A 27618-nucleotide genomic window follows, 5' to 3' on the forward strand; every position below is an offset into this window, starting at 1 on the left:
CGATCCAGCCTGGGAGAATAACTAACATAATGAAGACATGATGCCATTTTGCCTTCTCTTGTGTTGAGTTGCTGTGAGCCCTCTGTGGGTGAGGAGGTATGCAGGGCTGTTCGTCCTTATGATAATGTCCCAGAATCTGGGTTCCCTGAGGTCTTTGACTGCGTTGGGAAGTCCCTCACTCCCATGCTCTCCGCCGCCACTTCTTGCTACTGTCTGAAGGAAGACTTGGTCTGTTTCTCTCTTGCTGTGGCGAGGAGCTAGAGAGCAAACTGAACACGGGGGTCGCACCAGGGATTCACCTGAGTCTAAGGTCCTGCTGGGTGTGCAGCTGCTGAGAATGCTTTGTGGCCCACAGGAGCTTTGGGACTTAATTCCTGCCCTCGGAATGCTGAAGAGTATCCTCTTCCAGATAAGCAAAGCCTCCTACTCCGCATTGACGTGTCGGGGACAGACTCAGAGTGTGATCCAACTCGGCCACTCAGCGGCTGTGATCTTGGGCAAACTATTTGGCCTCTGCAAGCCTCAGTTTCCCATTCTATAAAATGGAGTGATATTAGACTCCACATCTCAAGGTTGGCAGGTACTAACTGACCAGAAAATCCAATGTTGTTGCTATAGTCATCATCATATGAGTTCAAACCTCAAGGCTTAAAAAAAACAAACAAAAAAAAAAACCACCGGGCTCACACCTGTAATCCCAGCACTTTGGGAGGCTGAAGTGGGCGGATCAACTGAGGTCAGGAGTTCCAGACCAGCCTGGCCAACATGGTGAAACCCTGTCTCTACTAAAAAGAAAAGAAAATAAAAATAGCCGGCGTGGTGATGCCCGCCTGTCGTCCCAGCCATTCGGGAGGCTGAGGCAGAAGAATCGCTTGAATCCAGGAGGCAGAGGTTGTGGTAGGCCAAGATCATGCCACTGTTCTCCAGCCTGGGCAACAGAGTGAGACTCCATCTCAAAAAAACAAACAACAACAACAACAACAAACCTGTCAGGAGTAGAGAGCTTTAAAACGGGATCGATTCCCCTAATCACAATTGAGGACTTGTGCTTTTCACCAGACTCTGACTCCCGGTCAGGCGCTGTGTGTCACTGGTCCTCAGGTCCCCAGGGTCCAGCACTGGGTACAGTCCTCAGTAAACACCCGACGGACAAATGACAAAAAGAGACGCCGCAGCACACAGGGGCCAGAGGAGGTACACAGCAAGTTTTCAAGGAGACTCTCTGTGCTGCAAAGGATGGACTGATAATAACTTTACTGGTTTTCGGGGAGGAGGTTAATGGGTGGGAGGGGTGACGGGAGGTATGATTTACATAGGGACTTGAGACTCCCAAGGAAGTACCCCGGGTCGTCCTCAGCAAGGTTGCCCCGGTGGGGTCTGCGGCCCAGGTGGCCTCCGAGGCCCAGGTGGCCTCCCGCAGCCGGGGCGGAGTCCTGGAGGGTGGGGAAGCGGGCTGTGGGGAGGGGCTGGAGGGGGTGGAGGGCGCGTGAGGCGAGGCCCGGCCCGCCACAGTCCTGCCTCTGGGCCCCGGGAGCGCCCTCCCTGTGTCCGGGCCGGGCGAGGGCTTAATGCTATGGCCAGCGGGGAGGCCTGGCGGGGCCCGGCGGGGGCTGCGGGCTCAGTGGGGCGGGTGGCGCCGCTCGGCCAGGCCCCCGCGGCCCAGCACTTCGCCGCTGAACTGGTAGGTGAGCTTCTTCTTCACCTTCTTGACCTCGCCCGTCTTGCCATAGTTGCGCAGCGCGCGCGCCATCTTCTGGTAGGTCATCTTCTTGCGGTTGCCCTTCTGGATGCCCCAGCGGTGCGCCAGCGCCTCCTTGTGCTTGGACGAGAACTGGAAGGTGCCCTTGTCCTTGTCCACCCACCAGATGCTGTCCTTCATGTCTCCGCTGCGGAGCAGGTCCAGCAGGAACTGGTACAGGCGGATCTTCTTCTTGCTGCCTGCGGGGGGAGGGCCCGGTGGGAGGGAGCCCGGGGCCCACACAGGAGCCGCCCCCACCGCCACGCGCACGCACGGGGACCCGGGAACGGGGGTGGCCGGGAAAGGCAGGGAAATGGCTACCCCAGCCCGCACCGGGTGTGCACACACAACGCACCCACGTTAATGCACACACACAAACACCTGCTCGCACACACCCGTTCACACCCACTGACAACCACACATGCACTCACACCGTGCACACCCCCACACACACCGCACCACTCACACACATGCTCACATACCCACATAACACACACACATCTGCTTACACTCATTCTCATGCCCCACACTCTCACACACTTGCTCATACAACGCACCTGCTTACACGCACACATCCTCATACACCTCACACCATTCACACGCACACACCCACTCACACATGCTCACACCTGCTCACACCCACGGTCACACACACCTCACCTGTTTATACACCTGCTCACAGTGCACACCCGGTCTCACACACACTTATGCTCACACACACATGCTCACACACATGCTCACACCTCACATTTGCACCCACTCACAAGCTCACACCTCACATGCTCACATCTTACACACCCACACACCTGTTCACTCATACCTGCACACACATGCTCACACCACATGCTCACACCTCATACGTGCCTGTTCACATGCACGCTCACACCTCACACCTGCCCCCACATGTGCTTACACACGCTCACACCAGCTCATTCACACCTCATTCACACCCGCTCACATCACACCACTCACACACTTGCACCTCACATCTGCTCACATATGCACGCACATTCTGCTCAAACACCCATGGTGACACCCACAGCCACCTGCATGCTTACACACCTGCTCACAACCACTCGGGCACCCACCTGCACACTCAAATGCTTATATTTGCTAACACATAAAACTGCTCACACACATTCTGCTCACACACCCACTCACAGCTGCTCACACACACACTCGAACATCACACCCACTCATAGCCATCCTTTTTTTTTTTTGAGACAGAGTTTTGCTCTTGTTGACCAAGCTGGAGTGCAATTGCACGATTTCGGCTCACTGCAACCTCTGCCTCCCAGGTTCAAGCAATTCTCCTGCCTCAGCCTCCCAAGTAGCTGAGATTACAGGCGTGCACCACCACGCCTGGCTAATTTTAGTATTTTTAGTAGAGACGGGGTTTCGCCGTGTTGGCCAGGCTGGCCTCAAACGTGACCTCAGGTGATCCACCTGCCTCGGCCTCCCAAAGTGCTTAGGATTACAGGTGTGAGCTACTGCGCCCAGCCCACTCACACCTGTTCTCACACACTCTCATTAACACACCTGCTCTCACACCTGTTCACACACCCACTCACATGCACACCACTCACACATGCAGATGCTCAAACATGCCCTCATCCCCCTCACACACAGGAACATATACATGCTCACACATGCTAAAACACATATCCACTCAGATACATGCACAAACCTCACATATACACATACATGCTCACACACCCCAGTTCACACCCTCCTGCTTACACACTTACACCTGCTTACATACACAAGCATATTCACACCCACTCACATCCACTTACACACACCTGCTCCCACACTCATGACCATTCACACACTATCACACATGCCCCCACTCATATATACATTCACATGTACATACTTGCTCACACACATGCTCACACACACCCACTCACACACACCATGATCACATCCCTGCTCACACATGCATGTACACTGCTGACACCCACTCACGTGATCATACCTGCACACCTCACACACACATGCACAGACTCACACACTGACATGCATTCATATGCTGACACACACACAAACATGCCCACACCCACTCATCCACACCAGCTCTCACATTCACCTTCCACACACCCACTCACACAGCCACTCACACACATTCACCTGCCCGTACCTGTTCACACACACTTGCTCACACACACCCAGATCCACACACACTCGGGGCACAGAGAGACACACACATCTGGCACACTTCATGGAGATGCCTGCATGCACTCACAGCAGATACGCACACAGAGACAGCCACAGACAGCCCCACAAAACACACACATTGGCAAACATGGCACACATACATGCACTCAGTGGCATGGCTGCTGGGTCAGTTAGCCTGGCTGGGAGGGGGCAGGGCACAGACACAGTCAGGGGCGGGGCTGGGTTGGAGGGCCGAGCACCCCACCTGTCTCCCCGGGCAGGAGCCCAGGCCCAGGCTCCAGGCCATCCGCCTCGCCATCAGACACCTCCAGTGGGGGGCTCTGCCGCTCGCCCTCCTCCTCATCAGAGCTGGGCTGGGCTGGGGACAGGGACGGGTACGGGAGGCACATCCGGGGCACGTAGGAGACCTGGATAGTGGGAGAAGGAGATCGGAGTCAGGAAGGGCCAGCTTACAGCTCAGGGGGCTGGGAGGGAGGTTAGCTGGGGAGAGAAGAGGGAGGGCAGAGGGCAGGGGATGATGGCAGGCAACAGGAGACTGGGGAAAGTGAGGGCCAGTCCAGGTGCTGCACACGGAATGCAGGCTGTGGGGCAAGGGGTGCTGACATCCAGCCCACCCAGCACTCCCAGCTGAGCCTCCCAGTTCAGGGCTGCGGTGCCTGATTGTCCTCCTGGTGGAGGTGCTGTGTGACCCCGCAATGGGCTGGGGTCAGAAGTGGGTGTGCTGGGGGCCAGTGCGTTGGGTCTGGAAGGGGGTTTGATAGGCAGGGTGATGAGCGAATGGAGGGACCCTGGAGGTCAGTAGGGGTGGTAGAGGTCAGCAGAAGTCATTGATCCGGGTTAGGTCAGTAGGGAGGGTCACTGGGGAGAGGCAGGGTCAGTGGAGGCGTTAAGTGGCTTGGTGCGGGACTCATGAGGCCTTGTGAATAGGGGCGGCAGACACTGAGGGCCAGGAGTGCCCACAACAAGACTTTGGGGTGGGGAGGCTCAGTGAGGGTGCGAGAATTATCTGGGGTATGTCCATCCTTGGGGCAAGAGGAGATAAGGGGTGTGGGGTCACGAGGTCACTCGGGGGGTCAGGCGGCAGCCGTTGGGGCTGCAGCCGCCGTTGGCGCCGTGGGGCAGGAAGCCGAGTTGGGTAAGAGCCTGTGTCAGCTTCCTGTGAAGCTCCCGGGCCCCACCACAGGCCTGGCAGTCTCCTGGGGGACGGGGCAGGCGATGGCACGCACCTGGTGGCCAATACTGGCGTGGGGTGGCACCATGGGGGTGTCAAGAACGTGCATCTGCTCCAGCTCCATGTGGCGGTAGAGCTGCTGCAGCTGCGGGGGCTGCACGCTCTGGAGCTCCGTGAAGTTGTTCTCGGCGAAGCTCTCGAACTCGTTGTGCACGTGGTGGGGGTGGAAGTCCCAGTAATGGTCTGCAGGGGACAGCAAGGCAGCATGGGGTGAGCTCAGGGTCAGAGAGGGCGGGAAAACGTTACAGTAACATTAAATAATACTGCCAGGCCACAGCGGGCCTTTGCCTTGCACCAGGCTGGGCGGGTTACGTTAACCATCTCGTTTAACGCTCGCCACCTGCACGGTTACTCTAGGACTGCATTCTATAGATGAGGACGCTGAGGCTTGGAGCAGCCACATAACATGCCCAAAGGTCACAAGTGTCAGGGACAGAGCCAGGACTCTGGTCTAAACTGAAGCTCATGTTCTCAGCAATTCCATCCTGCTTCCTGAGCAGTCACACAGACTGAGCGTCTAATCCTGGCTCAGCCATTTACTTGCTGTGCTATCTCAGGCACATATGTGGCCCTTTAACCTCAGTTGAGTCGCCTGTAAAATGGGGATCAGAGCTATTGGGAGGATATGAATGAGGTGGTATTTGTAAACCAGCACCAGAGCAGGCCCTCAGGGGCCCTTCCCCTCTTAAACTGATTCCCTTCCCCTCTTTTTTTTTTTTTTTGAGACGGAGTTTCGCTCTTGTTACCCAGGCTGGAGTGCAATGGCGCGATCTCGGCTCACCGCAACCTCCGCCTCCTGGGTTCAGGCAATTCTCCTACCTCAGCCTCCTGAGTAGCTGGAATTACAGGCACGCGCCACCATGCCCAGCTAGTTTTTTGCATTTTTAGTAGAGACGGGGTTTCACCATGTTGACCAGGATGGTCTCGATCTCTCGACCTCGTGATCCACCCGCCTCGGCCTCCCAAAGTGCTGGGATTACAGGCTTGAGCCACTGCGCCCGGCCGCCCTTCCCCTCTTAAAACTTCCCAGCCAGGCGGGTGGCTCATGCCTATAATCCCAGCACTTTTGGAAGCTGAGGCAAGTGGATCACAAGGTCAGGAGATCAAGACCATCTTGACCAACATGGTGAAACCCTGCCTCTACTAAAATACAAAAAATCAGCCGGGTGTGGTGGCATATGCCAGTAGTACCAGCTACTCAGGAGGAGGCTGAGGCAGGAGAATTGCTTGAACCCAGGAGGCGGAGGTTACAGTGAGCCGAGATTGTGCCACTGCACTCCAGCCTGGCAACAGAGTGAGACTCTGTCTCAAAACAAATAACCAAAAAATAAACCAAAAAAACCTCTCATGGGTTCCTCAGCTCCCTGGCTGCCCACAGTCTTGCTCTGTCACACACACACACACACACACACACACACACACACACACACAGAGCCTTGTCATATGGCCAAGGTGTGACAGCAAAGTCACAGGGCTGACATTTCTCACACACCAGAACTTGTCCAGACACACGGTGGCCCTTCCTGTTCGAAGCCATGACCTTCAGCAGTGGCGCCTGTGTTCCTATGACCTGAGACTTTTAGGCAGTGGCGCCTGTGTTCCTGGGACCTGAGACTTTTAGGCAGTGGCGCCTGTGTTCCTATGACCTGAGACTTTTAGGCAGTGGCGCCTGTGTTCCTGGGACCTGAGACTTTCCTGGAAAAGCACTTGTGGGTCCCTTCGGAGTCTGCGGTGGGGTGGACTCAAGTCTGGGCAATAACTCCATGCCACTGAAAGCCCTGTCTTGGGACTGGGCTTGGGACTGAGCACCTTTTCCAGGAACAAAAACTGCCACGCGTCTGCGGGACTTCCTGGGCACAATTCAGGGTCCAAAGTGAAGCGTGGTAATAAAGTGACCAGAGGGACTGTTTCATGTGGGCCAAGGAGGGAGCATTATGAGACTCCAGGTCCATGCAGTGGCTCTGGAATAAGTCTACCACCAGCCACGTGTACGTGTGTGTGTGCGCGTACGTGTGTGTACATGTGTGCAAATGACTGCCTGCCTCTCTCTCTCTTTCCGTCTCACATAAACACCTACTCACACGTCCCTAATAAATAATGATGAATTTGGGGTCTGGACCGGATCCGAGTCCCCGCTTTCTAATCATGCTCAGCGGTGGCTTTGTAGTATGACCATGGACGAGCCTTTTTTTTCTCTCCCAGCTTGTCATTCCCCACGGTGTAAGTCAGAAACATACCTGGGTGGTTACTGAGGCCCTGTTCTACATGTGTAATTATTTGGCCCCACAGTCTAGACAGCCCAGACTCCTACCTTTAGGAAGCCAATAGCAGAGAGGAGAGAAAGGCAGTCCTGGGTTCAAGTTCTGGCTCTGCCATTTACCACTGTGTGACAATGGTCAGGTCATTCTGTATCGCCAAACCTCAGTGTCCTCATCTGTTTAATGGGGCCAACAGTTATACCCGTGACATAGACTTGTTTTGAGAAGCAAATTACTTCTTGCTTCCAAAGTGCTTAGACTACAACTCGGCACAAAGTAAGATCTTGATAAACATTCACTTCATCATTATCATTAATAACAATAATAATAGTTTATTTTAAAGAGCCTGGATTCCCACTGAGTGTGGTTACACCTATAATCCCAGCTACTCAGGAGGCTGAGGAGGGAGGAGCACTTGCGCTCAGGAGTTTGAGACCAGCCTGGGCAACATAGTGAGACCCCATCTCTACAAAAATTTGTTTTCAATTTGCCTGACATGGTGGAGCCCACCTGTAGTCCCAGCTACTGGGGAGGCTGATACAAGAAGATCGCTTGAGCCCAGGAATTTGAGGCTGTAGTGAGCTATGACTACATCACTGCCTCCAGCCTGGGTGACAGAGTGAGACCCTGTCTCTTTTTTTTTTTTTTTTTTTTTTTGAGATGAAGTCTCACTCTGTTGCCCAAGCTGGAGTGCAATGGCGCAATCTTGGCTTACTGCAACCTCCATCTCCTCAGTTCAAGTGATTCTTCTGCCTCAGCCTCCCGTGTAGCTGGGACTGCAGGCATACACCACCATGCTTGGCTAATTTTTGTATTTTTAGTAGAGATAGGATTTCCCTATGTTGGCCAGGCTGGTCTTGAACTCCTGACCTCATGATCTGCCCACCTCAGCCTCCCAAAGTGCTAAGATTATAGGCATGAGCCACTGCCTGTCTCTTAACAAAAAGGTATTCAGTGTGCAGGGGGTGGGGCTTACAAAAAATTATGTTTAACTAAAAAAAAAAAAAAAGCCTGGATTAGCACTTAAGCAAGCATACCACAAACATTTTTTTGTTTGTTTGTTTGTTTTTTGAGATGGAGTCTCTATCACCTAGGCTGGAGTGCAATCTTGGCTGGCTACAATCGCCACCTCCCGGGTTCAAGCAATTCCCCTGCCTCAGCCTCCAGAGTAGCTGGGACTATAGGCGCCTGCCAACACGCCCAGCTAATTTTTATATTTTTAGTAGATGGGGTTTCACCATATTGGCCAGGCTGGTCTCGAACTCCTGACCTTGTGATCTGCCTGCCTCGGCCTCCCAAAGTGCTGGGATTATAGGCATGAGTCACTGTGCGCGGCACACAAATGCTTTTAATATGTTTCTTTCCTCTTCTTCTCCCTGCTCCTGGCCACCCTGGTCAGTGGCCCAGAGAAATAATGTTAGGGGACCATGTTGTTTCTGCAGTTGGCGCCCGAGCATGGCACCATGAGGGCAGGGCCTGGTTTTGCTCACCTCTATATTCCCAGGGTCTAAATACAGTAGGCACTCAACAAACATTCACGAACCAATGAATTATTGCCTCTTTTTGTTTTTTAATGTATTTTTAGAATCTCCAGCCTGAAGCCCTGGGATCTTCCTAGAGAAACAAAAGTGTGATCCAAACAGAGAAGAAAGATGAGGAATCAAGAAAGGAGGAGCCAAGAAAAACACCTTCTCACAAGATCATCGACCTCTAGACTAGGGTTCCTGAGGCCCAGCCTCTCCTGAAAATTATTCAGACGTAGAAACAGGCTCAGAGGTCGAGGCAGGTGGATCACCTGACATTGGAAGTTTGAGGCCAGCCTGGCCAATATGGTGAAACCCCGTCTCTACTAAAAATACAAAATTAGCTGGGGGTGATGGCGCATGCCTGTAATCCCAGCTACACCGGAGGCTGACTCAGGAGAATCCCTTAAACCCAGGGAGGCAGAGGTTGCAGTGAGCCGAGATCGTGCCATTGCACTCCAGCCTGGGTGGCAGAGCGAGACTCCATCTCAAAAAAAAAAAAAAAAAAAAAAAAAAAGGAGACCTCTCAGACTCTCCTCTGCAAAATCATCTAAACCTGAAGCAAAAACAAAACAAAACTTAATTCGTACTTTCATCTTGTTTCATCTTGCAGTGAGTTAACAAGATCCCGAAGCTTTCCTCGCTGTGGGAGAGTTTGACTCTGCTCTTTAGTGAGGAGGCTGCCCTGGGGCTCTGGGATTTGGTGAGCGGATTCCTCTCCAGCTGTAGATCCCCGCTTCAGCCCCACTCCTGGATCTGCCTATTTTTGCTTCCCCTGCCTAAGTTGGAGTGCCCACGTCCTGGTATAATGGCTATGGATTCTGCTCTCAACAACCCATCCCTGAACCCACTTGCACGCCAGGGCTGCGGGACCCTGTGCGCATGCAGCCCTTAGGTGTGGGGTGAGAGGCACCTGACTGCTCCCTTTTCCTCCCCACCGCCGCCTCTGTTCTAGCTCCACGTTAGACCGATGACCTGACTGCGGTGGTCCCAGCCTGGGCCAGCATTTCCCAAAGCTGGTCTCAGTTGACCTTCATCCGTCACTGGGAGGGGCTGGGAAAGCCTGTCGATGTGGGGCCCTGCTGGAGACCCCCGGAGCAGAAGCACTAAGAGGAGCCGGGAATCTGCACATGCAGGCCTCCAAGGAGGGTTCTGTGCTCACAAAAACTGGGACTCCACCCGGGCTCTCCTGAAGGCCGAAAGAGACTCCCGAGCTACAATTAAGGTTTCCGAAGTCCCAACGGAAACCTCGCCTTTACCCTTGATTTAGTGCTCAGGCAATTAGGTAATAAATGCTGTCTGGTAGACAGAACCATTCCAAATACAGGGCCCTCTGTGAAAACACAATACAAGGAATCCATAGTGCGAAGGCCGGCACGCCTGGGCTCCTCGGACCTCCTTTCCCGATGAGTCTTCTACAACGCATTGCTGTATCTGTGTCCCTTCACTGGGCCGCCCAGACCATCCGTTCAGGGGCCACCCATGTGCCCCTCAGCATGACTCGCAGCTCCAGGAAAGAATATAATGCATTTGCATATCTGGAGATGGCTCTGGACCCTCCTTTCTACAGACCTAGGCACCCAACACACAGCAGATCTTGATATTTGATTAAAGGATTAACAAAAGTAGCCGGGCACGGTGGCTCAAGCCTGTAATCCCAGCACTTTGGGAGGCTGAGGCGGGTGGATCACGAGGTCAAGAGATCGAGACCATCCTGGTCAACATGGTGAAACCCTGTCTCTACTAAAGATACAAAAAAAAAATTAGCTGGGCATGGTGGCCCATGCCTGTAATCCCAGCAACTGAGGAGGCTGAGGCAGGAGAATTGCTTGAACCCAGGAGGCGGAGGTTGCGGTGAGCCGAGATCGCGCCGTTGCACTCCAGCCTGGGTAACAAGAGCGAAACTCCGTCTCAAAAAAAAAAAAAAAAAAAAGGATTAACAAAAGTTAGCTTTTAGCGTATTTTTTAAGATACCAGACACTGCACTAAGTATTCAATCCACATTATCTCATTTAATCCTAACCCTAGCTCTCAGGAGGTGGCTATATAGTATTATCTATTGTTTGCATAGGAGGAATCTGTGGCTCAGAGAAGTTAAGTCCTTTGTCTGCAGCAGACATCGATGGAATCAGAATCCAAACCCACCTGTATCTGAACTCAAGGACTGAAATCTTACCACTATACCATACCACCTCTGAGAAACAAGATGATTAATGAAAACTTTAAGACCTGGGGTGACACTGAGAGTTTATTTATTTATCTGAGATGGAGTCTCCCTCTGTCGCCCAGGCTGGAGTGCAGTGGCACAATCTCGGCTCACTGAAACCTCCGCCTCCTGGGTTCAAGTGATTCTCCTGCCTCAGCCTCCCAAGTAGCTGGGACTATAGGCATGTGCCACCCCGCTGGCTAATTTTTGTATTTTTAGTAGAAATGGGATTTCACCATGTTGGCCAGGCTAGTCTCAAATTCCTGACCTTGTGATCTGCCTGCCTCGGCCTCCTAAAGTGCTGGGATTACAGGCGTGAGCCACCGTGCCAAGCCAACACTGAGAGATTTTATTATTATTATTTTAAATTATTTTTTTATACTAAGTTTTGGGGTACTAAGTTTTATTATACTAAGTTTTATTATAAAACCTGGTTTTATTATACTAAGTTTTATTCAGAACGTGCAGGTTTGTTACATAGGTATACACATGCCTTGGTGATTTCACTGAGAGATTTTTTCCTTTTTTTTTTTTTTGAGACGGAGTTTCGCTCTTGTTACCCAGGCTGGAGTGCAATGGTGCGATCTCGGCTCACCTCAACCTCCGCCTCCTGGGTTCAGGCAATTCTCCTGCCTCAGCCTCCTGAGTAGCTGGGATTACAGGCACGTGCCACCATGCCCAGCTAATTTTTTGTATTTTTAGTAAAGACGGGGTTTCACCATGTTGACCAGGATGGTCTCGATCTCTTGACCTTGTGATCCACCCGCCTCGGCCTCCCAAAGTGCTGGGATTACAGGCTTGAGCTACTGCGCCGGGCCTTCACTGAGAGATTTTAATGACAGCTCTTATCCACCTGACCACCATCATTACCCATCAGCTGTCATTCTTCATCCACCCTGCATCTATCCATCATCCCCCATCATCCCACCCATCTATCTTCATCATCCATTCATCATTGAACCATTATCCATCCAACTGTCATCCAGCCAGCCAGAAATGACCCATTCGTCTTCATCTCTCATTTCCTCCCTCTAAAGCAGTTCTCAATCTGGGACCAAAGTCCTACCCACACATCCCTAGTCTTACTCAGTGTTTTGGTGTCACACCTGTACATCACCAGTACAAAAACAAAATCACATTCAAAACAACCACACAAAAGATGTCAAGCTTTAAGTGTCATTCAGTTGACCTTATCTCCTCAGAACAGAATCTCCAGCCTGAAGCCCGGGCTCTTCCCAGGGGAACAAAAGTGTGATCCAAACAGAGAAGAAAGATGAGGAATCAAGAAAGGAGGAGCCAAGAAAAACACCTTCTCACAAGATCATCAACCTCTAGACTAGGGCTCCTGAGGCCCAGCCTCTCCTGAAAATTATTCAGACGTAGAAACAGGCTCAGAGGTCGAGGCAGGTGGATCACCTGACATCAGGAGTTTGAGACCAGCTTGGCCAATATGGTGAAACTTCATGTCTACTAAAAATACAAAATTAGCTGGGGGTGATGGCACATGCCTTTTTTTTTTTTTTTTTTTTTTTTAAAGACAGAGTTTCACTCTTGTTACCCAGGCTGGAGTGCAATGTCGCGATCTCGGCTCACCGCAACCTCCGCCTCCTGGGTTCAGGCAATTCTCCTGCCTCAGCCTCCTGAGTAGCTGGGATTACAGGCACGTGCCACCATGCCCAGCTAATTTTTTGTATTTTTAGTAGAGACAGGGTTTCACCATGTTGACCAGGATGGTCTCGATCTCTTGACCTTGTGATCCACCTGCCTCGGCCTCCCAAAGTGCTGGGATTACAGGCTTGAACCACTGCACCCAGCCGGCACATGCCTTTAATCCCAGCTACATGGGAGGCTGAGGCAGGAGAATCGCTTGAACCCAGGAGGCGGAGATTACAGTGACCCGAGATAGCACCACTGCACTCCAGCCTGGGTGACGAGTGAAACTCAGTCTCAAAAAAAAAAAAAAAAAGAAAGAAAGAAAAAAAGAAACAGGCTCAGAGAACAGAGACCTGCAGGTTTCATGGCACTTGTTACTCTCTACCTTGGATTCTAATTATTAGAGCTCTAATTCTTTCCCTTATTACAAAGCTGGATCTTGCAGGAGTTGTGTTTTATTCATTCCACAGCATCTAGCAACGGGCCTGACATATAAAAGATACTTAGTATGTATTTGTTAGATGGATAGGCCATGCAAGATGGAGGGCTTGGTAGGTAGAGGCAAGGACAGTTGGAAAGGTGGCCAAGTAGATAGCTGTGTGAATAAATTAATGAATGGGTAGATAGTGATATGAAAGGATAAAGAAGTATATGGAAATTAGATGGATGGAAGGATGGATAGAAAGTCACATTTTGGAACTTTCTTTTCTTCATCAGTCTTATCATAGACTGGGCACAGTGGCTCACTTTTGTAATCCCAGCACTTTGGGAGGCCAAGTCGGGTGGGTACTTTGAGGTCAGGAGTTCGAGACCAGCCTGACCAAAATGCTGAAACTGCATCTCTACTAAACATACAAAAATTAGCTGGGTGTGGTGGCATGCGCCTGTAATCCCAGCTACTCGGAAGGCTGAGGCAGAAGAATCACTTGAGCCTGGGAGGTGGAGGTTGCAGTGAGCTGAGATCGTGCCACTGCACTCCAGTCTGGACAAGAGTAAGATCCCGTCTAAAAAAAAAAAAAAGAAAAAAAAGAAAAAAATCAACAAAACCACTGTATCATAAATAGCAAATTCCGGCCGGGCGCGGTGGCTCAAGCTTGTAATCCCAGCACTTTGGGAGGCCGAGGCGGGTGGATCACGAGGTCAAGAGATCGAGACCATCCTGGTCAACATGGTGAAACCCCGTCTCTACTAAAAATACAAAAAAAAAAAATTAGCTGGGCATGGTGGCGCGTGCCTGTAATCCCAGCTACTCAGGAGGCTGAGGCAGGAGAATTGCCTGAACCCAGGAGGCGGAGGTTGCGGTGAGCCGAGATCGCGCCATTGCACTCCAGTCTGGGTAACAAGAGCGAAACTCTGTCTCAAAAAAAAAAAAAATAATAAAAATAAATAAATAAATAAATAAATAAATAGCAAATTCCAGCACACTCATTAGGATAGCTACTATGAAAAAAAAAAAAAAAAAACCCACAGAAAATAACAAGTGTTGGTGAAGATGCAGAAAATTAAAATACTTGTAGCCAAGCACAGTGGCTCATGCCTGTAATCCCAGCAATTTGGGAGGCTGAGGCAGGTAGATTGCCAACATAGTAAAACCCCATCTCTACTAAAAATACAAAAAATTAGCTGGTCATGGTGGTGAGCACCTGTAATCCCAGCTACTAGGGAGACTGAAGCAGGAGAATCGCTAGAACCCGGTAGGCAGAGGTTGTAGTGAGCTGAGATGGTACCATTGCACTCCAGCCTGGGCAACAAGGGTAAAACTCCCTCTCAAAAAAAAAAAAAAAAAAAAAAAAAAAAAAAAAAAAAAAAATAGAATTACCATGTGATGTGGCAATCCTACTTCTGGGTATATATTTTGAAAAATTAAAAAGTCTTTTTGGCCGGGTGCGGTGGCTCACGCCTGTAATCCTAGCACTTTGGGAGGCCAAGATGGGTAGATCATCTGAGGTCAGGAGTTCAAGACCAGCCTGGCCATCATGGTGAAACCCCATGTTAAAAAAAAAAAAAAAAAAAAAAAAGACTTTTTTTTTTTTTTTAGACAGAGGTTGTTGCCCAGGCTGAAGTGCAGTAGGGCGATCTCGGCTCACAGCAACCTCTGCCTCCCTGGTATTCTCCTGCCTCAGCCTCCTGAGTAGCTGAAACTACAGATGCGGCCCACCACACCCAGCTAATTTTTTTTGTATTTTTGTAGAGACGGGGTTTCACCGTGTTAGCCAAAATGGTCTCCATCTCCTGACCTCGTGATCCGCCTGCCTCGGCCTCCCAAAGTGCTGGGATTACAGGTGTGAGCCACCGTGGCCGGCCAAAAACAGGGTCTTCCTACAACCCTCTTCATGGCAGCGTTATTCACAACAGCCAAACAGCGGAAGCACCCCAAGTGTCGGGCGGATGGATACAAAAAATGTGGCGCGCACACACACAATGGAATACGATTCAACCTTAAAAATGAAGGAAATTCTAACACATGCTACACCATGAGTAAGACTCGAGAACATTATGCTAAAGGAAGTCATAAATACTGTGTAATACCACTCATGGGGGGACCTAGAATAGTCCAGTTCATAGGGACAGAAAGTGGAATGGTAGCTGCCAGAGGCTGTGGGGAGGGAAAACGGGGAGTTGTTCAATGAATACAGGGTCTCCGTTTTGCAAGAGGAAGAGTTATAGAGATGGGGGTGGGGAGGACTGGGGAGGGTTAACAGGAGAAATACCTAACGTAGATGACGGGGGGATGGATGCAGCAAACCACCGCCACGGCCCGCGTACACCTATGTGACAAACCTGCATGATCTGCACATGTACCCCAGAACTTAAAGTATAATAAAATAGTAAATAAAAAGTTTTAAAAAGAGTTATAGAGCTGGATGGTAGTGATAAGGTGAATATATTTAATCTCACAGAACTAAACACTTAAAATGTAAAGAAACGGTTAAGATGGTTAAAAAAAAAAAAAAAAAGGTTAATGTTATGTGTATTTTACCACAGTTAAAAAGAGCAATAGGCCGGGTGCAGTGGCTTATTCCTGTAATCCCAGCACTTTGGAGGCCGAGGTGGGTGGATCACCTGAGGTCAGGAGTTTGAGACCAGCCTGGTCAACATGGTGAAACCCTGTCTCTACTAAAAATACACAAAAAATAAATTAGCCGGGTGTGGTGGTGCATGCCTGTAATCCCAGCTACTCGGGAGACTGAGGCACAAGAATCTCTCGATCCCAGGAGGCAGAGGTTGCAGTCAGCTGAGATCATGCCACTGCACCCCAGCCTAGGTGACAGACAGTGAGATTCTGTCTCAAAAAAGCAAGCAAGCAAACAAAAGAGTAATAAAAAACAGTAAATCCTATAAGTCCTTCAAAATCTATCTTCAATCTGTCCCCCCAGCTTTCTGTCTTTGTTGCTACCACTCTTGTCCAGGCCACCATCTCTTCCCTGTATTATTCCAATAGTTTCCTCAATTTTTTTTTTCCAGCTCCTATTCTTGCCTCTTTTCCATCTACTCTCCACCCTGACTGACTTTTTTTTTTTTTTTTTTTAGACAGAGTCTCGCTCTGTCACCCAGGCTGGAGTGCAGTGGCATGATCTCAGCTCACTACAACCTCCACCTCCTGGGTTCAAGCAATTCCCTGCCTCAACCTCTTGAGTAGCTGGGATTGCAGGCGCACACCACACATCCGGCTAATTTTTGTATTTTTAGTAGTGACAGGGTTTTCTCCTCTTGGCCAGGCTGTCTTGAACTCCTGACCTCATAATCCATTTGCCTCGACTTCCCAAAGTGCTGGGATTACAGGTGTCAGGTGATCTTTTAAAAAGTTTACTTAGTTGAACGCTGAGGTATTGGGAGAAGATACTAAAAACTTCCAGAGAAAGAAAACAAAAGAGAGAGAGAAAAAGCAAATGAAACAAACAAACAGAAAAAACTAAGTTATTTATAAAAGAAATCTAAAAGAACACGGAGTGGCATCAGACTTCATAGGAAAAATTCTAGTAACCAGAAGACAGTAGAAAATGCTTTCAAATTTCTAAGGGAAAAAATGATTTTCAACTTAGATTTCCATACACAGCCAAACTATGATTAATCAAGTGAGAGCACAGAACAAAAGACAAGAGGTAAAACACAAAATAAAACCATCACCACCACAACAAAAATGTCACCTCCCATACACCCTTTCTTGGGAGATAATAATGATAACAGATCTGTGCAAAACGTGCACTGTTCTAAGCATTTGACCTACAGCAGCTCATTCAATCCTTACAGCAATCTTGTGAAGTTGGAATTGTTATAAAGAAGTTGAGACACAGAGAAGCTGGAGGTCTTGCCCATGGTCACCCAACATGGCAATGGAGGGGATGGGGGATGAGTTTCAGCAGCCTGGTTTCAGAAGAAGGGTTTTTATCTCCTTGCTACATTGCCCCTCAGAAATATGCGAATGAGGCCAGGCACTGTGGTTTACACCTGTAATCCAGCACTTTGGGAGGCCAGGACCAGTGAATCACCAGAGGTCAGGAGTTCGAGACCAGCCTGGTCAACATGGTGAAACTCCATCTCTACTAAAAATACAAAAATTAGCTGGGCATGGTGGTGCGTGCCTGTAATCCCAGCTACTCAGGAGGCTGAGGCAGGAGAATTGCCTGAAGCCAGGAGGCGGAGGTTGCGGTGAGCCGAGATCGCTCCATTGCACTCTAGCCTGGGTAACAAGAGCGAAACTCCGTCTCAAAAAAAAAAAAAAGAAAGAAAGAAAGAAAAGAAATACGAGGGTGAAAAAGTACAGGTAAGGAAAGGATGCCATGTGGCTCAGCTGTCAGGAGCAGCCACACAGTCATAACAATGGAAAATTCAAATGCCGATTTAATAAAAGTTACCATATACAGTAATGAATTGGGGATGTGTGGAGAAATGTGAATGTGTGTATGTGTGTGTGTTGCAAATAACTAAAGTTGAATTCTGATCGTACAAGTAAATAGAAAATATCTCAAACTGAAAAAAAAATCAAACTGTTTTGTCTCTGCCTGGCACATCAGAGGTACTCAATAAATGTTTGCTAATGAATAATGCTCTAAGTATTCCACATCTGGATTTGTACATTTACATAGGACTGGAATAGAAAGACTGGAAAAAATAGCTTTTATCAATCTCTGATATGCTACATATGTCATGGAGAAATGCCTACATGATAAAGTAAAAAATAGCAAATTGCAGAATGGCATGACATGAAATTCCATTATTGAATGAATAAAATATGCACGTGTATGTATATATACTTACCAACACTTAGGATTGTGTATGCAGAATAAAATGTCTATAAGGATAGACTAAGGTGCTCTCAGTGGGAAATGAGATTGGGAAGAGGGGGATGTATACTTGATATGATGTTGTATTTTTAAAGTTTTTGCAATGAGTATCTGTTACTTTAATAATAAAAAATTACGCTGGGTGTGGTGCCTCACACTTCTAATCCCAGCAGTTTTGGAGGCTGAGGCAGGAGGATTCCTTGAGCCCAGGAGTTTGAGACTAGCCTGGGCAACCCATCTCTACTAAAAATACCAAAAAATTCGCCAGGGCTGGCACAAGCCTGTAGTTCCAGCTAGCTGGTGGCCGGAGGCAGAAGAATCGCTTGAATCTTGTAGAGCCTGCAGTGAACCAAGATTGCGTCACTGCACTCCACCTTGGGTAATAAAGTGAGACCCTGTCTTTTTTTTTTTTTTTTTTTTTTGAGATGAAGTCTCGCTCTGTCACCCAGGCTGAAATGCAGTGGCATGATCTCGGCTCACTGCAACCTCTGCCTCCCAGGTTCAAGCAGTTCTCCTGCCTCAGCCTCCTGAGTACAGCTGGGACTACAGGCACCCACCACCATGCCCGGCTAATTTTTGTATTTTTAGTAGAGACCACTTTCATCGTGTTGGCCAGGTTGTTCTCTAACTTCTGACCTCAGGTGATCCACTCGCCTCAGCCTCCCAAAGTGTTAGGATTATAGGCGCGAGCCACTGTGCCCAGCCTAATCTTTGTATTTTAGTAGAGATGGGACTTCATCATGTTGGCCAGGCTGGTCTCAAACTCTTGACCTCAAGTGTTCCAACCATCTCAGGGTCCCAAAGTGCTGGGATTATGAGCATGAGCCATGGTGCCCCGCCGAGACCCTGTAGAAAAAAAAAAAAAAAAAAAAAGGCTGGGCATGGTGGCTCACACTTGCAATCCCAGCGCTTTGGGAGACTGAGGGGGGTGGATCACCTGAGATCAGGAGTTCAAGACCAACCTGGCCAAAATGGCAAAACCCTATCTCTACTAAAAATAAAATTAGCTGGGCATGGAGGCGGGCACCTATAATCCCAGCTACTCAGAAGTCTGAGGCAGGATAATCACTTGAACCCAGGGGGTGGAGGTTGCAGTGAGCCAGGAGCATGCCACTTCACTCCAGCCTAGGTGAAAGAGTGAAACTCTGTCTCAAAAAATAAAAATAAAATACAAAATTTAGCTGGATGTGGTGGCACGTGCCTGTAATCTCAGCTATTTAGGAGTCTGAGGCAGTAGAATAGCTTGAACCCAGGAGGTAGAGGTTGCAGTGAGCTGAGATTGTGCCACTATGCACCAGCCTGGTGAAAGAGGGAGACTCCATCTAGAAAAATAAATAAAAATAAAACCTCAAAAATATATAAAAATAAAAATTAGAATATTTTGGTCAGGTGCTGGCTAGGAAACCTGTAATCCTAGCACTTTGGGAGGCCAAGGTGGGTGGATCACTTGAGCCTAGGAGTTTGAGATCAGCCTCAGCAACATGGTGAAACCCCATCTCTACAAAATATACAAAAATTAGCTGGGCATGGTGGCAGGTGCCTGTAGTCCTAATGACTCCAGAGGCTGAGGTGGGAGAATCACCTGAGCCTGGGAGATCAAGCCTGCAGTGAGCTATGCTCATGCCACTGCACTCCAACCTGGGTGACAGAGCAAGGCGCTATCTCAAAAAAAAAAAAAAAAAAAAAAAAGTCCAGGTCTAGCGGCTCATGCCTGTAACGCCAGTACTTTGGGAATGGGAAGCCGAGGTGGGAAGATCACCTGAGGTCAGAAGTTCAAGACCAGGCTGGTCAACATGGTGAAACCCCATCTCTACTAAAAAATACAAAATTAGCTGGGCATGATGGTTCACACCTATAATCCCAGCTACTTGGAAGGCCGAGGCAGGAGAATCGCTTGAACCTGGGAGGTGGAGGTTGCAGTGAGCCAAGATCATACCACTGCACTCCAGCCTGGGCAACAAGAGCGAAACTCCTTCTCAAAAAAAAAAAAAAAAAAAAAAAAAAAAAAGATTGTATTTTAAACTGTCAGCATGGCCGGGTGTGGTGGCTCAAGCCTGTAATCCCAGCACTTTGGGAGGCCAAGGCGGGTGGATCACGAGGTCAAGAGATCGAGACCGTCCTGGTCAACATGGTGAAACCCCGTCTCTACTAAAAATACAAAAAAAATTAGCTGGGCATGGTGGCACATGCCTGTAATCCCAGCTACTCAGGAGGCTGAGGCAGGAGAATTGCTTGAACCCAGGAGGCGGAGGTTGCGGTGAGCCGAGATCGTGCCATTGCACTCCAGCCTGGGTAACAAGAGCGAAACTCCGTCTCAAAAAAAAAAAAAAAAAAAACTGTCAGCATACACACACACATACATGAAAGGTTATTTAGATCATGATCATGTCATTTCCCTTCTCAGAACCCCTAGTGGCTTCCCATTGTGTGTGTGATAAAATCCAAACTCCTGCCATGGCCTGCAAGGCTGTGTGAGCAGCTGACCCCTTTATTCTGTCCCCTGCCCTGTGCCCACTGGCCTCTCTGGTCCTCCGTCAGTGTCCTCTGTGCTTTTGCACTTTCTGTCCCCTTCACCTTGAGTACCTCTCCCCTACCTGTGGTCACATGGGAATTACGAGTTCCTTCTCTTAGCTCAGCTGCCACCTCCTCAAAGGCCTTTCCTGGCCATTCAAAAGAAAGCAGCCCCCGGTGTAGACACTCCATATTACATCTGCGGAAAATGGTCTGCTTGTCTGATTGTTTCTATCCCCATTCCCTCGCTGGAGGGTGAGCTCTGTGAGCGCAGTGTCGGGGGGCTCATCATGGACCCCCCCCCAAGAGCCTACAGCAATGTCTGGTACATGGCTTGTACTCAGAGACTATTTGATGGACAAGGGAGGATAAGTAGATCAGATGGGAAGCGGCTGGCAAGATGGACGAGCAGGTGGGTGGATGGGAGGGTGAGTGCACGGATGTGGGGGTGGGTGGCAGGTTGGCCATCTCCTGGGTCAGTGGAAAATGACCCAGCTGGTCTCTCACAGAGTCCTCCGTGCTTCTCCCACTCCCCAGCTGCTTTGTCCCTCCTGCCTTGGGGGATGCAGTGAAGCTAGCATGGGCTTCGTCCTCTGCACGTGACCCTACCTCACAGATTACATGTTTTACCTCGCTGAATCATCACAGCTCTAGGAAGTAAGTCTTTTCATTCTCGAAGTTTTATAAATGGGGAAACGGAGGCACGGAGAGGTTATGTTACTTGCCCCAAGTTTCACAGCTGGCAAGCCAGGGCTGGGCCAAAGCTTTTTCACTAAGCTTTGGTACCTAAAAATGTGGACAAAGAGGACGGGCAGAAATTGATGGAAGTGTGTGGGAGTCTCTATTATTGAGTCTTCAGACAATACATTCCAGTGGGTATAGAAAGGGACAGCCCAGGCCAGATGCGGTGGCTAACACCTGTAATCCCAGCACTTTAGGAGGTGAGGCAAGTGGATCACTTGAGGTCAGGAGTTTGACAGCAGCCTGGCCAACATGGTGAAACCCCAACTCTACTAAAAATACCAAAAATTAGCCCTGGGCATGGTGGTATACACCTGTAATCCTAGCTATTTGGGACGTTGAGGCAAGAGACAAGCTTGAACCTGAAAGGCAGAGGTTGCAGTGAGCTGAGATTGTGCCATTGTGCTCTAGCCTGGGCAACAGAGCAAGACTGTCTCAAAAAGAAGGCTGGGTGCAGTGGCTCACACCTGTAATCCCAACACTTTGGGAAGCCAAGCGAGGTGGGTGGATCACCTGAGGTCAGGAGTTCGAGACCAGCCTGGCCAACATGGTGAATCGCCCGTCTCTACTGAAAATACAAAAATTAGCCGGGCTTGGTGGCGGGCGTCTATAATCCCAGCTACTCGAGAGGCTGAGGCAGGAGAATCACTTGAACCCCAGAGGTGGAGGTTGAAGTGAGCCAAGATCGCGCCATTGCACTCCAGTCTGGCAGACAGGAGCAAGACTGAGTCTTAAAAAAAAAAAAAAGAAAGGGACAGCTCAGATGCCCTGCTTGGTAACGATTCACAGCGGGCCAGGGGCAGGGCCGAGGATGCCTGGGAATGCTGGTGGAGGCTCTGGAGGAACTGGGGGTTTGTGACCAAAACGGGGTGCCCAGGCATCCAATCAGGAGTCATTCCTAGAGCCCCACCCCATATGTAAGGAACCTGCTTGGGCCCTGAACCAGGAAAACACATGCTTTCTCTAAAGTGCTCACTCCATCAGGCCCAGCCCCAGGCCTCAGTGGTTTCCAGCTATGTGGGCAGTGCCCTCATGTTACCGGAAGGAAATGCACCCAAGCCTGGTGAACAGAATGGGGATTGGGCCAGGGAGAATGCGTCCTCAATGGAGGCGGCCCAGCAGCACTGTTTGTGGGGAGCCGGGCCACCAGGGGGCGCCCGTCCTGGGGCCCAGCGGGGCCTCCTGGGGTCCTGGAACTGCTTAGTGGGAAGGTGGGGGTGCGGTCTCTGGGTCCCCCAGACCTGGCTCTTCGCCCTGGTGGGGAGAGCTGGGATGGAAATGGAGGAGAGGGACTTTCCCTCTACATCGCCTGGGTTTTCCACAGAGAGGATGTGTTTCTTACATAATCACAAATAAGCTTGAAGGAATGAAAAAAAGATATTTGTAAGGCTTTCTAACCCTAAAGATTCTAAAGCTGTGACCTGCCGGGCGCGGTGGCTCAAGCCTGTAATCCCAGCACTTTGGGAGGCCGAGGCAGGTGGATCACGAGGTCAAGAGATCGAGACCATCCTGGTCAACACGGTGAAACCCCGTCTCTACTAAAAATACAAAAAATTAGCTGGGCATGGTGGCACGTGCCTGTAATCCCAGCTACTCAGGAGGCTGAGGCAGGAGAATTGCCTGAACCCGGGAGGCAGAGGTTGCTGTGAGCCGAGATCGTGCGATTGCACTCCAGCCTGGGTAACAAGAGCGAAACTCCGTCTCAAAAAAAAAAAAAAAAGCTGTGACCTGGAGGCATATCCACCATCTACTCCCGGGATGCGGCCTCCAGCCTGAGTTCCCAGTGAAGCTGCTCTCCAAGCTTGGCCTCCAGATGGGAGGGCCCTAGCTGTGGCCAGGCACATGTGGATCCCTAGATGGGTCCATCAGGTCCAGACGTCACAGGCGTGTCCGCAGAACAGAGCTTCAGGCATGACTGGCCGAAGGGGTGGCCTTCAGGAGTGACACCTTCCTTGACTGTGGGCCTCTGCCATTTGGGGCGCAGACACCCCAGTCGCTGGTCTGCCCAGGTCCCAGATGCCCTGAGGAATCCCCCGACTCACCCACTGACTGGGCCACCTCGCTTTGGGTCAGGGATGTCCAATAAGCCAAGATCCACTTCGGACGACCTCTCACAGCCCCCTGCTCAGGTCCCAGGCACCTAATGCCTCTCTCCCATCCCCTGAATTTGCTCCAGGATGGAGGCTGGGCCTTGGGGTGGACAGTCAGATCCAGTAGGACTGGACAGACAGAAGGAACCCCCGGCCAAGACCTCTTCCTCCCACCTCAGCACTGGGGCCCTCAGCCTCTGCTCAGCAAGAGGTCCCTATAGGGTTTCCTTTTGCCCAGCAGCTCCCAACTCGGGGTGATTTTGCCTCCCTGGGGAGATCTGGCAATGGGTGGAGACATTTTTGGTTGTCATGATTGGCCATGCCCCTGGCATGTGGTGGGTAGAAGCAAGGATGCCACTAAGCTTCCTATGGTACCCGGGACAGTCCACCCCGGAGTCATCCCACCCAAAATGTCAGCGATGCCGCGGTTGGGAAACCCTGCTAACCACACACGGCAGAGAGTGCGGATGCGTTGAAGGGGAGTTTGGGACAAAGAGAGTGACGAGAACAGAGAAGAAGAGGTGGGTAGTTAGGCAGGGGCGGAAGAAAGAGCACAGGACCCGGAGCGGACGGACCTGGGTTCCACCCGGCAGCCATGTGACCTGGTGCAAGTCTCCTAGTACCCTAAGCCTGTTTCCTTGTTTATAAACAAGACCTCAAGGGCAGAACCAGAAGATAACCGTGGAAGACATAAACCCTGCGCCTCGACACCCTGCAGAAGCTCAATAACCGAGGCTCAGGGGTGGGAGTGCACAACGATGTTGCAGTTCGCTCCCCCGGAGAGCTAATGTGATCTGATTCTCAGAATTCCAAAGAAGTCCTGGGAATCATTTCTTCTTTTTCTCTCTCCAGATCCCAGGAGCCCAGGCTGGGTGGGGGGTGGGGGGTAGGGGATGGGCACTCACCGCTGTGGCTCTCCCCATCACTGCTGAGATAGGGGTAATACTCATGCGTTTGGCGTGGGTACAGATCCGTGTCGTAGGGCACCAGGTCTTCTGATGGCTGCTGAGAAAGGAGGCGTCAGGGCCTGCACCATGATGGGGGACCCCAGCCAGGCCTGAAGCACCCCAGCACACTGGGTGCCCACCACCTTCTCTGGCTCAGTGGCTGCGTTGGGCCTACAGCCCTCCCTCTGCCTGGAATTGGGACAGAGAGTAGTGCAGGGGACTCAGGAGGCCTGAAAAGGGGTGACAGGGACCTTGGAGGCCAGAGGTCAAGAGGACTGGGGTCCCCCTCCGCTGGGCTACGCCCCATAGCCCCCTCCCGCTCACACCCACTCACTCCCGTGTGCCCTCATCCTCATCCCACACACCTCTCCTGGTCACACTGATACACAGGTCCACAAGATCCCTGTGACCCCCTCACACAGTCCCACACACAGACTCACTCTCAGGCTCACACACGCTGTCCCCCACACACACATCTTCACGCCCACTCAGAGGTCACCCACCTCACGGAGACATGGTACACTCAGCTCGTGGGCACACGGAGTCGCCTTGATTGACACTCGCACAACACCACGTTCTAGCCAGCCACACGCACACTCACACCCCCAGGGCCACTCACCGTGCGCCCCCACACTCACCCGCACACACTTGCCTGCCCAGCCCTGCTCTTACAGCCTGGGCCCCTCACACAGCCGGGGCACGAGCAGCACCACAGTGCCATCCACACTGATGGCTGGTGCAGGGGTCACCCAGGCAGGCTTGGGGGCCCAGCGCATGGAGGGCCTTGATCCCCTCACTCTCCCTCCTGAGTCCTCCCTATCCTCCGCCTTCCCTCCTCACCCACCCCTCTGCTGCCTCTGCTTCCTTCTCCCCCTCCTCACTCCCGTCTGTCCTGCTTTCCCTCCCCCTCCTCCCTGTCCTCCTTTCCTCCTCTTCTTCCCCCCCTTCCTCCCTCCTCCCTGTCCTCCTCCCCCGACTGGCACAGACACAGGGCCGTGCACACCCGGAGCCTTCCCAACAGTCATCAGGCCTCCCCGCCCCCGCAGCGTGTGCCCCGGGATTGCACAACAGTCCCTGCGGCCCTCAGGGCTGGGCTTAGGGAGCCGGGGCTGCCTTGGGAGCCCACCCTACCAAGAGACACTCAGAGTAACCCTGGAGCTGCAGAGAGGGCTGGGGAACCTAGAGGCAGCCCAGGAAGCTCTGCCTCCCCTCCAGCTCCACCTGGAGCTCAGCATTGAGAGGTCAGGGGTCAGAGACAGTGGGCCTGCGGCTTTCTTGAGGCAGAATTGGGTCTTCCTGAGACAACCTCCGTCCCCCTCTGCCTGCGCCAACCCCTCTGTGGTCCCAGGTGGGAAGGGGTAACGGTGTGGACACCACAGTGGGTTGACTGGCCGAGTCGGGAGGCCGGGAGCCCGGGACAGAGCCTGCCCCTCTGGGTTTCCAGGCAGCGCAGCCTCTGCAGGATGTCAGGCCGGCTCTGGTCTGGTCAGGGTGATGTCAGACCTGGGGTGCCTCCCAGCCTCCTGGGGTGGCTCTGAGCCAGCGCACAGTGGGGGAAGGGAGCTGCCTGTAGGCCAGGGACATGGAGTCAGGGGGCAGCCTGCCAAGCCCTTCCTGGCTCCCCTCAAGCCTCCCCACCCCTGAGAGGACGTGGGGTAGGAAAAGGGAGAAGGGTCCTCTCAGAGGGACCCTGGTCTGACATCTGCCTCGGCTGCAACTGTCACTGAGAGTGAGGAGCAGTGGCGATCTTCTCAGGTTCCCCTCGGGCTCCTGCTTCTTCACCCCCAAGACCCAGTCCCTGTCCTTGTCCCAGCCTCAGCCCCCATTCTAACTGCAGTCCCATGCTCACCCCAGGTCCTACCCAGCCCCAATCTCAGTCCCGGCCTTGTCCCAGCCCCGTCCCCTGCCACGACTCCCCCTGAACTCCAGCCCTGGGGCCGACCCTAACTGTACTGTCTCAGCTCCACTCCGGGCTCCTTCCTAGCACCGGCCCTTGCCTCCTGTGGCCCCGCCGTGGCCCATGGCTCAGACCCTTTGGTCAACAATCATGTCCTCTGTGCCAGGCCCCAGCCTGGGCGTTGGGGACCCAGAGTTCCATCAGCCTCGGTCGCCAGGAGCCCCAAGGCCATGGCCAAGACTTCTGCCTGCTGCCTTCTGCCTTCACCCCTTCCTGTCCAGGGGACCGGCCTCCCCATAGCCAGTCTCCGCATCTCCCTCCTGTACCTCTCTGCTGCCGCCCTCACCATCCTCAGCCCAGCACCCTCCCCAGGAGCCCCGGCCTCCGCCTGCCACCCAAGCCCTGTCTATAAATAACTGTTCAGGCCCCACCGATCACAGCCCCACCGTGGCCCGGCCTCAGCCCGCCAGGGCATGCTCCGAGGAAGCCAATGGCCCCTTCGCTGAGTCTCAGGCCAGGAGCTCCAGGGAGGAAACCCTGACTTCCCACAGATAGCACGCCAGGAGGGCAGCGGGTGGGCTGGCAGGTTCGTGGGCAGGCAGGCAGGCGTCCGAGGGCCATGGGCTGGGCTGGTATAGAAGTCCCGGTACTCACAGGGGGGACGAGGGGAAACCCTTCCATTTTGCACGCCTGTAACATCCAGCCGGGCTCCGAGTCAGTCAGATCCCCTGCCTCGGTGGGGGCCAGTGCAGAGCCCCTCAGGATGGGGTGCCCCGTCGGGGGCTCGACGGCTGTGGGGCGGGTGCAGGGCTCAGGCCTGCCCCCTGAGCTACAGGAGCCCTGGGTGAGCCCCCTCCCTTGACATTGCAGGGCCAGCACAAGTTCCTGATTTTATCGACGGCCTGCCGCTGGGAGATAGTCCCCTTGGGGTGACATCACCGCCCCAACCCGTTTGCATAAATCTCTTGCGCTACATACAGGAAGTCTCTGGCCGGCTGGGGCAGGTGGTGCTCTAAGGGCTGGCCTGGGAGGTCGTAGGGTCCAGGCCCCCTGCCCAGCGGAAGCCGAGACTGAGAGGGATGACTTTGGAGGCTAGGCTGGGGAGGGAGGATGGGAGGGAGAACGGGCCGCTCCGCCACACCACTGGGAGGCTTTTGCTCTAACCCAACAAATGCCTGCTTTTCCTGAGATCCCTATATAGCCCACAGTCACCTCGTTGGGGTCAGAGCTGGAAGGGGTGGTCTCTTGGGACCTCCACTTTCTGGGGTCAGCCTTGCTGGATGAGGGCTCTGACCTAGCAGGCTACCAGACCTGGCTCTTCCTGTGGCCCTGCACCCCCACTGCCTAGGCTGTCCCTAGG

At 51.9% G+C, this 27618-nt stretch overlaps 1 protein-coding gene across 2 annotated transcripts; it reads right to left on the minus strand.

Annotated features, from left to right (window-relative positions):
* Positions 1 to 1237: 1237 nt before the first annotated feature.
* SPI1 (Spi-1 proto-oncogene) lies at positions 1238 to 27164 on the minus strand. 2 transcript variants are annotated; one of them, XM_003920065.3, is made up of 5 exons: positions 26913 to 27164; positions 24320 to 24416; positions 5143 to 5330; positions 4161 to 4323; positions 1238 to 1938 (listed from the first exon to the last, which is right to left on the minus strand). In XM_003920065.3, the coding sequence occupies exons 1-5, from the start codon at positions 26955 to 26957 to the stop codon at positions 1619 to 1621; spliced, it is 813 nt and encodes a 270-aa protein (XP_003920114.1). In that variant the 5' UTR covers positions 26958 to 27164; the 3' UTR covers positions 1238 to 1618. The 2 variants fall into 2 exon arrangements, with proteins under 2 accessions (XP_003920114.1, XP_010332598.1); XM_010334296.3 differs by having other exon boundaries at positions 24320 to 24419.
* Between the last annotated feature and the right edge of the window lie 454 nt (positions 27165 to 27618).

Source organism: Saimiri boliviensis, chromosome 6 (assembly GCF_048565385.1).
Source record: "Saimiri boliviensis isolate mSaiBol1 chromosome 6, mSaiBol1.pri, whole genome shotgun sequence".
NCBI lineage: Eukaryota > Metazoa > Chordata > Mammalia > Primates > Cebidae > Saimiri > Saimiri boliviensis.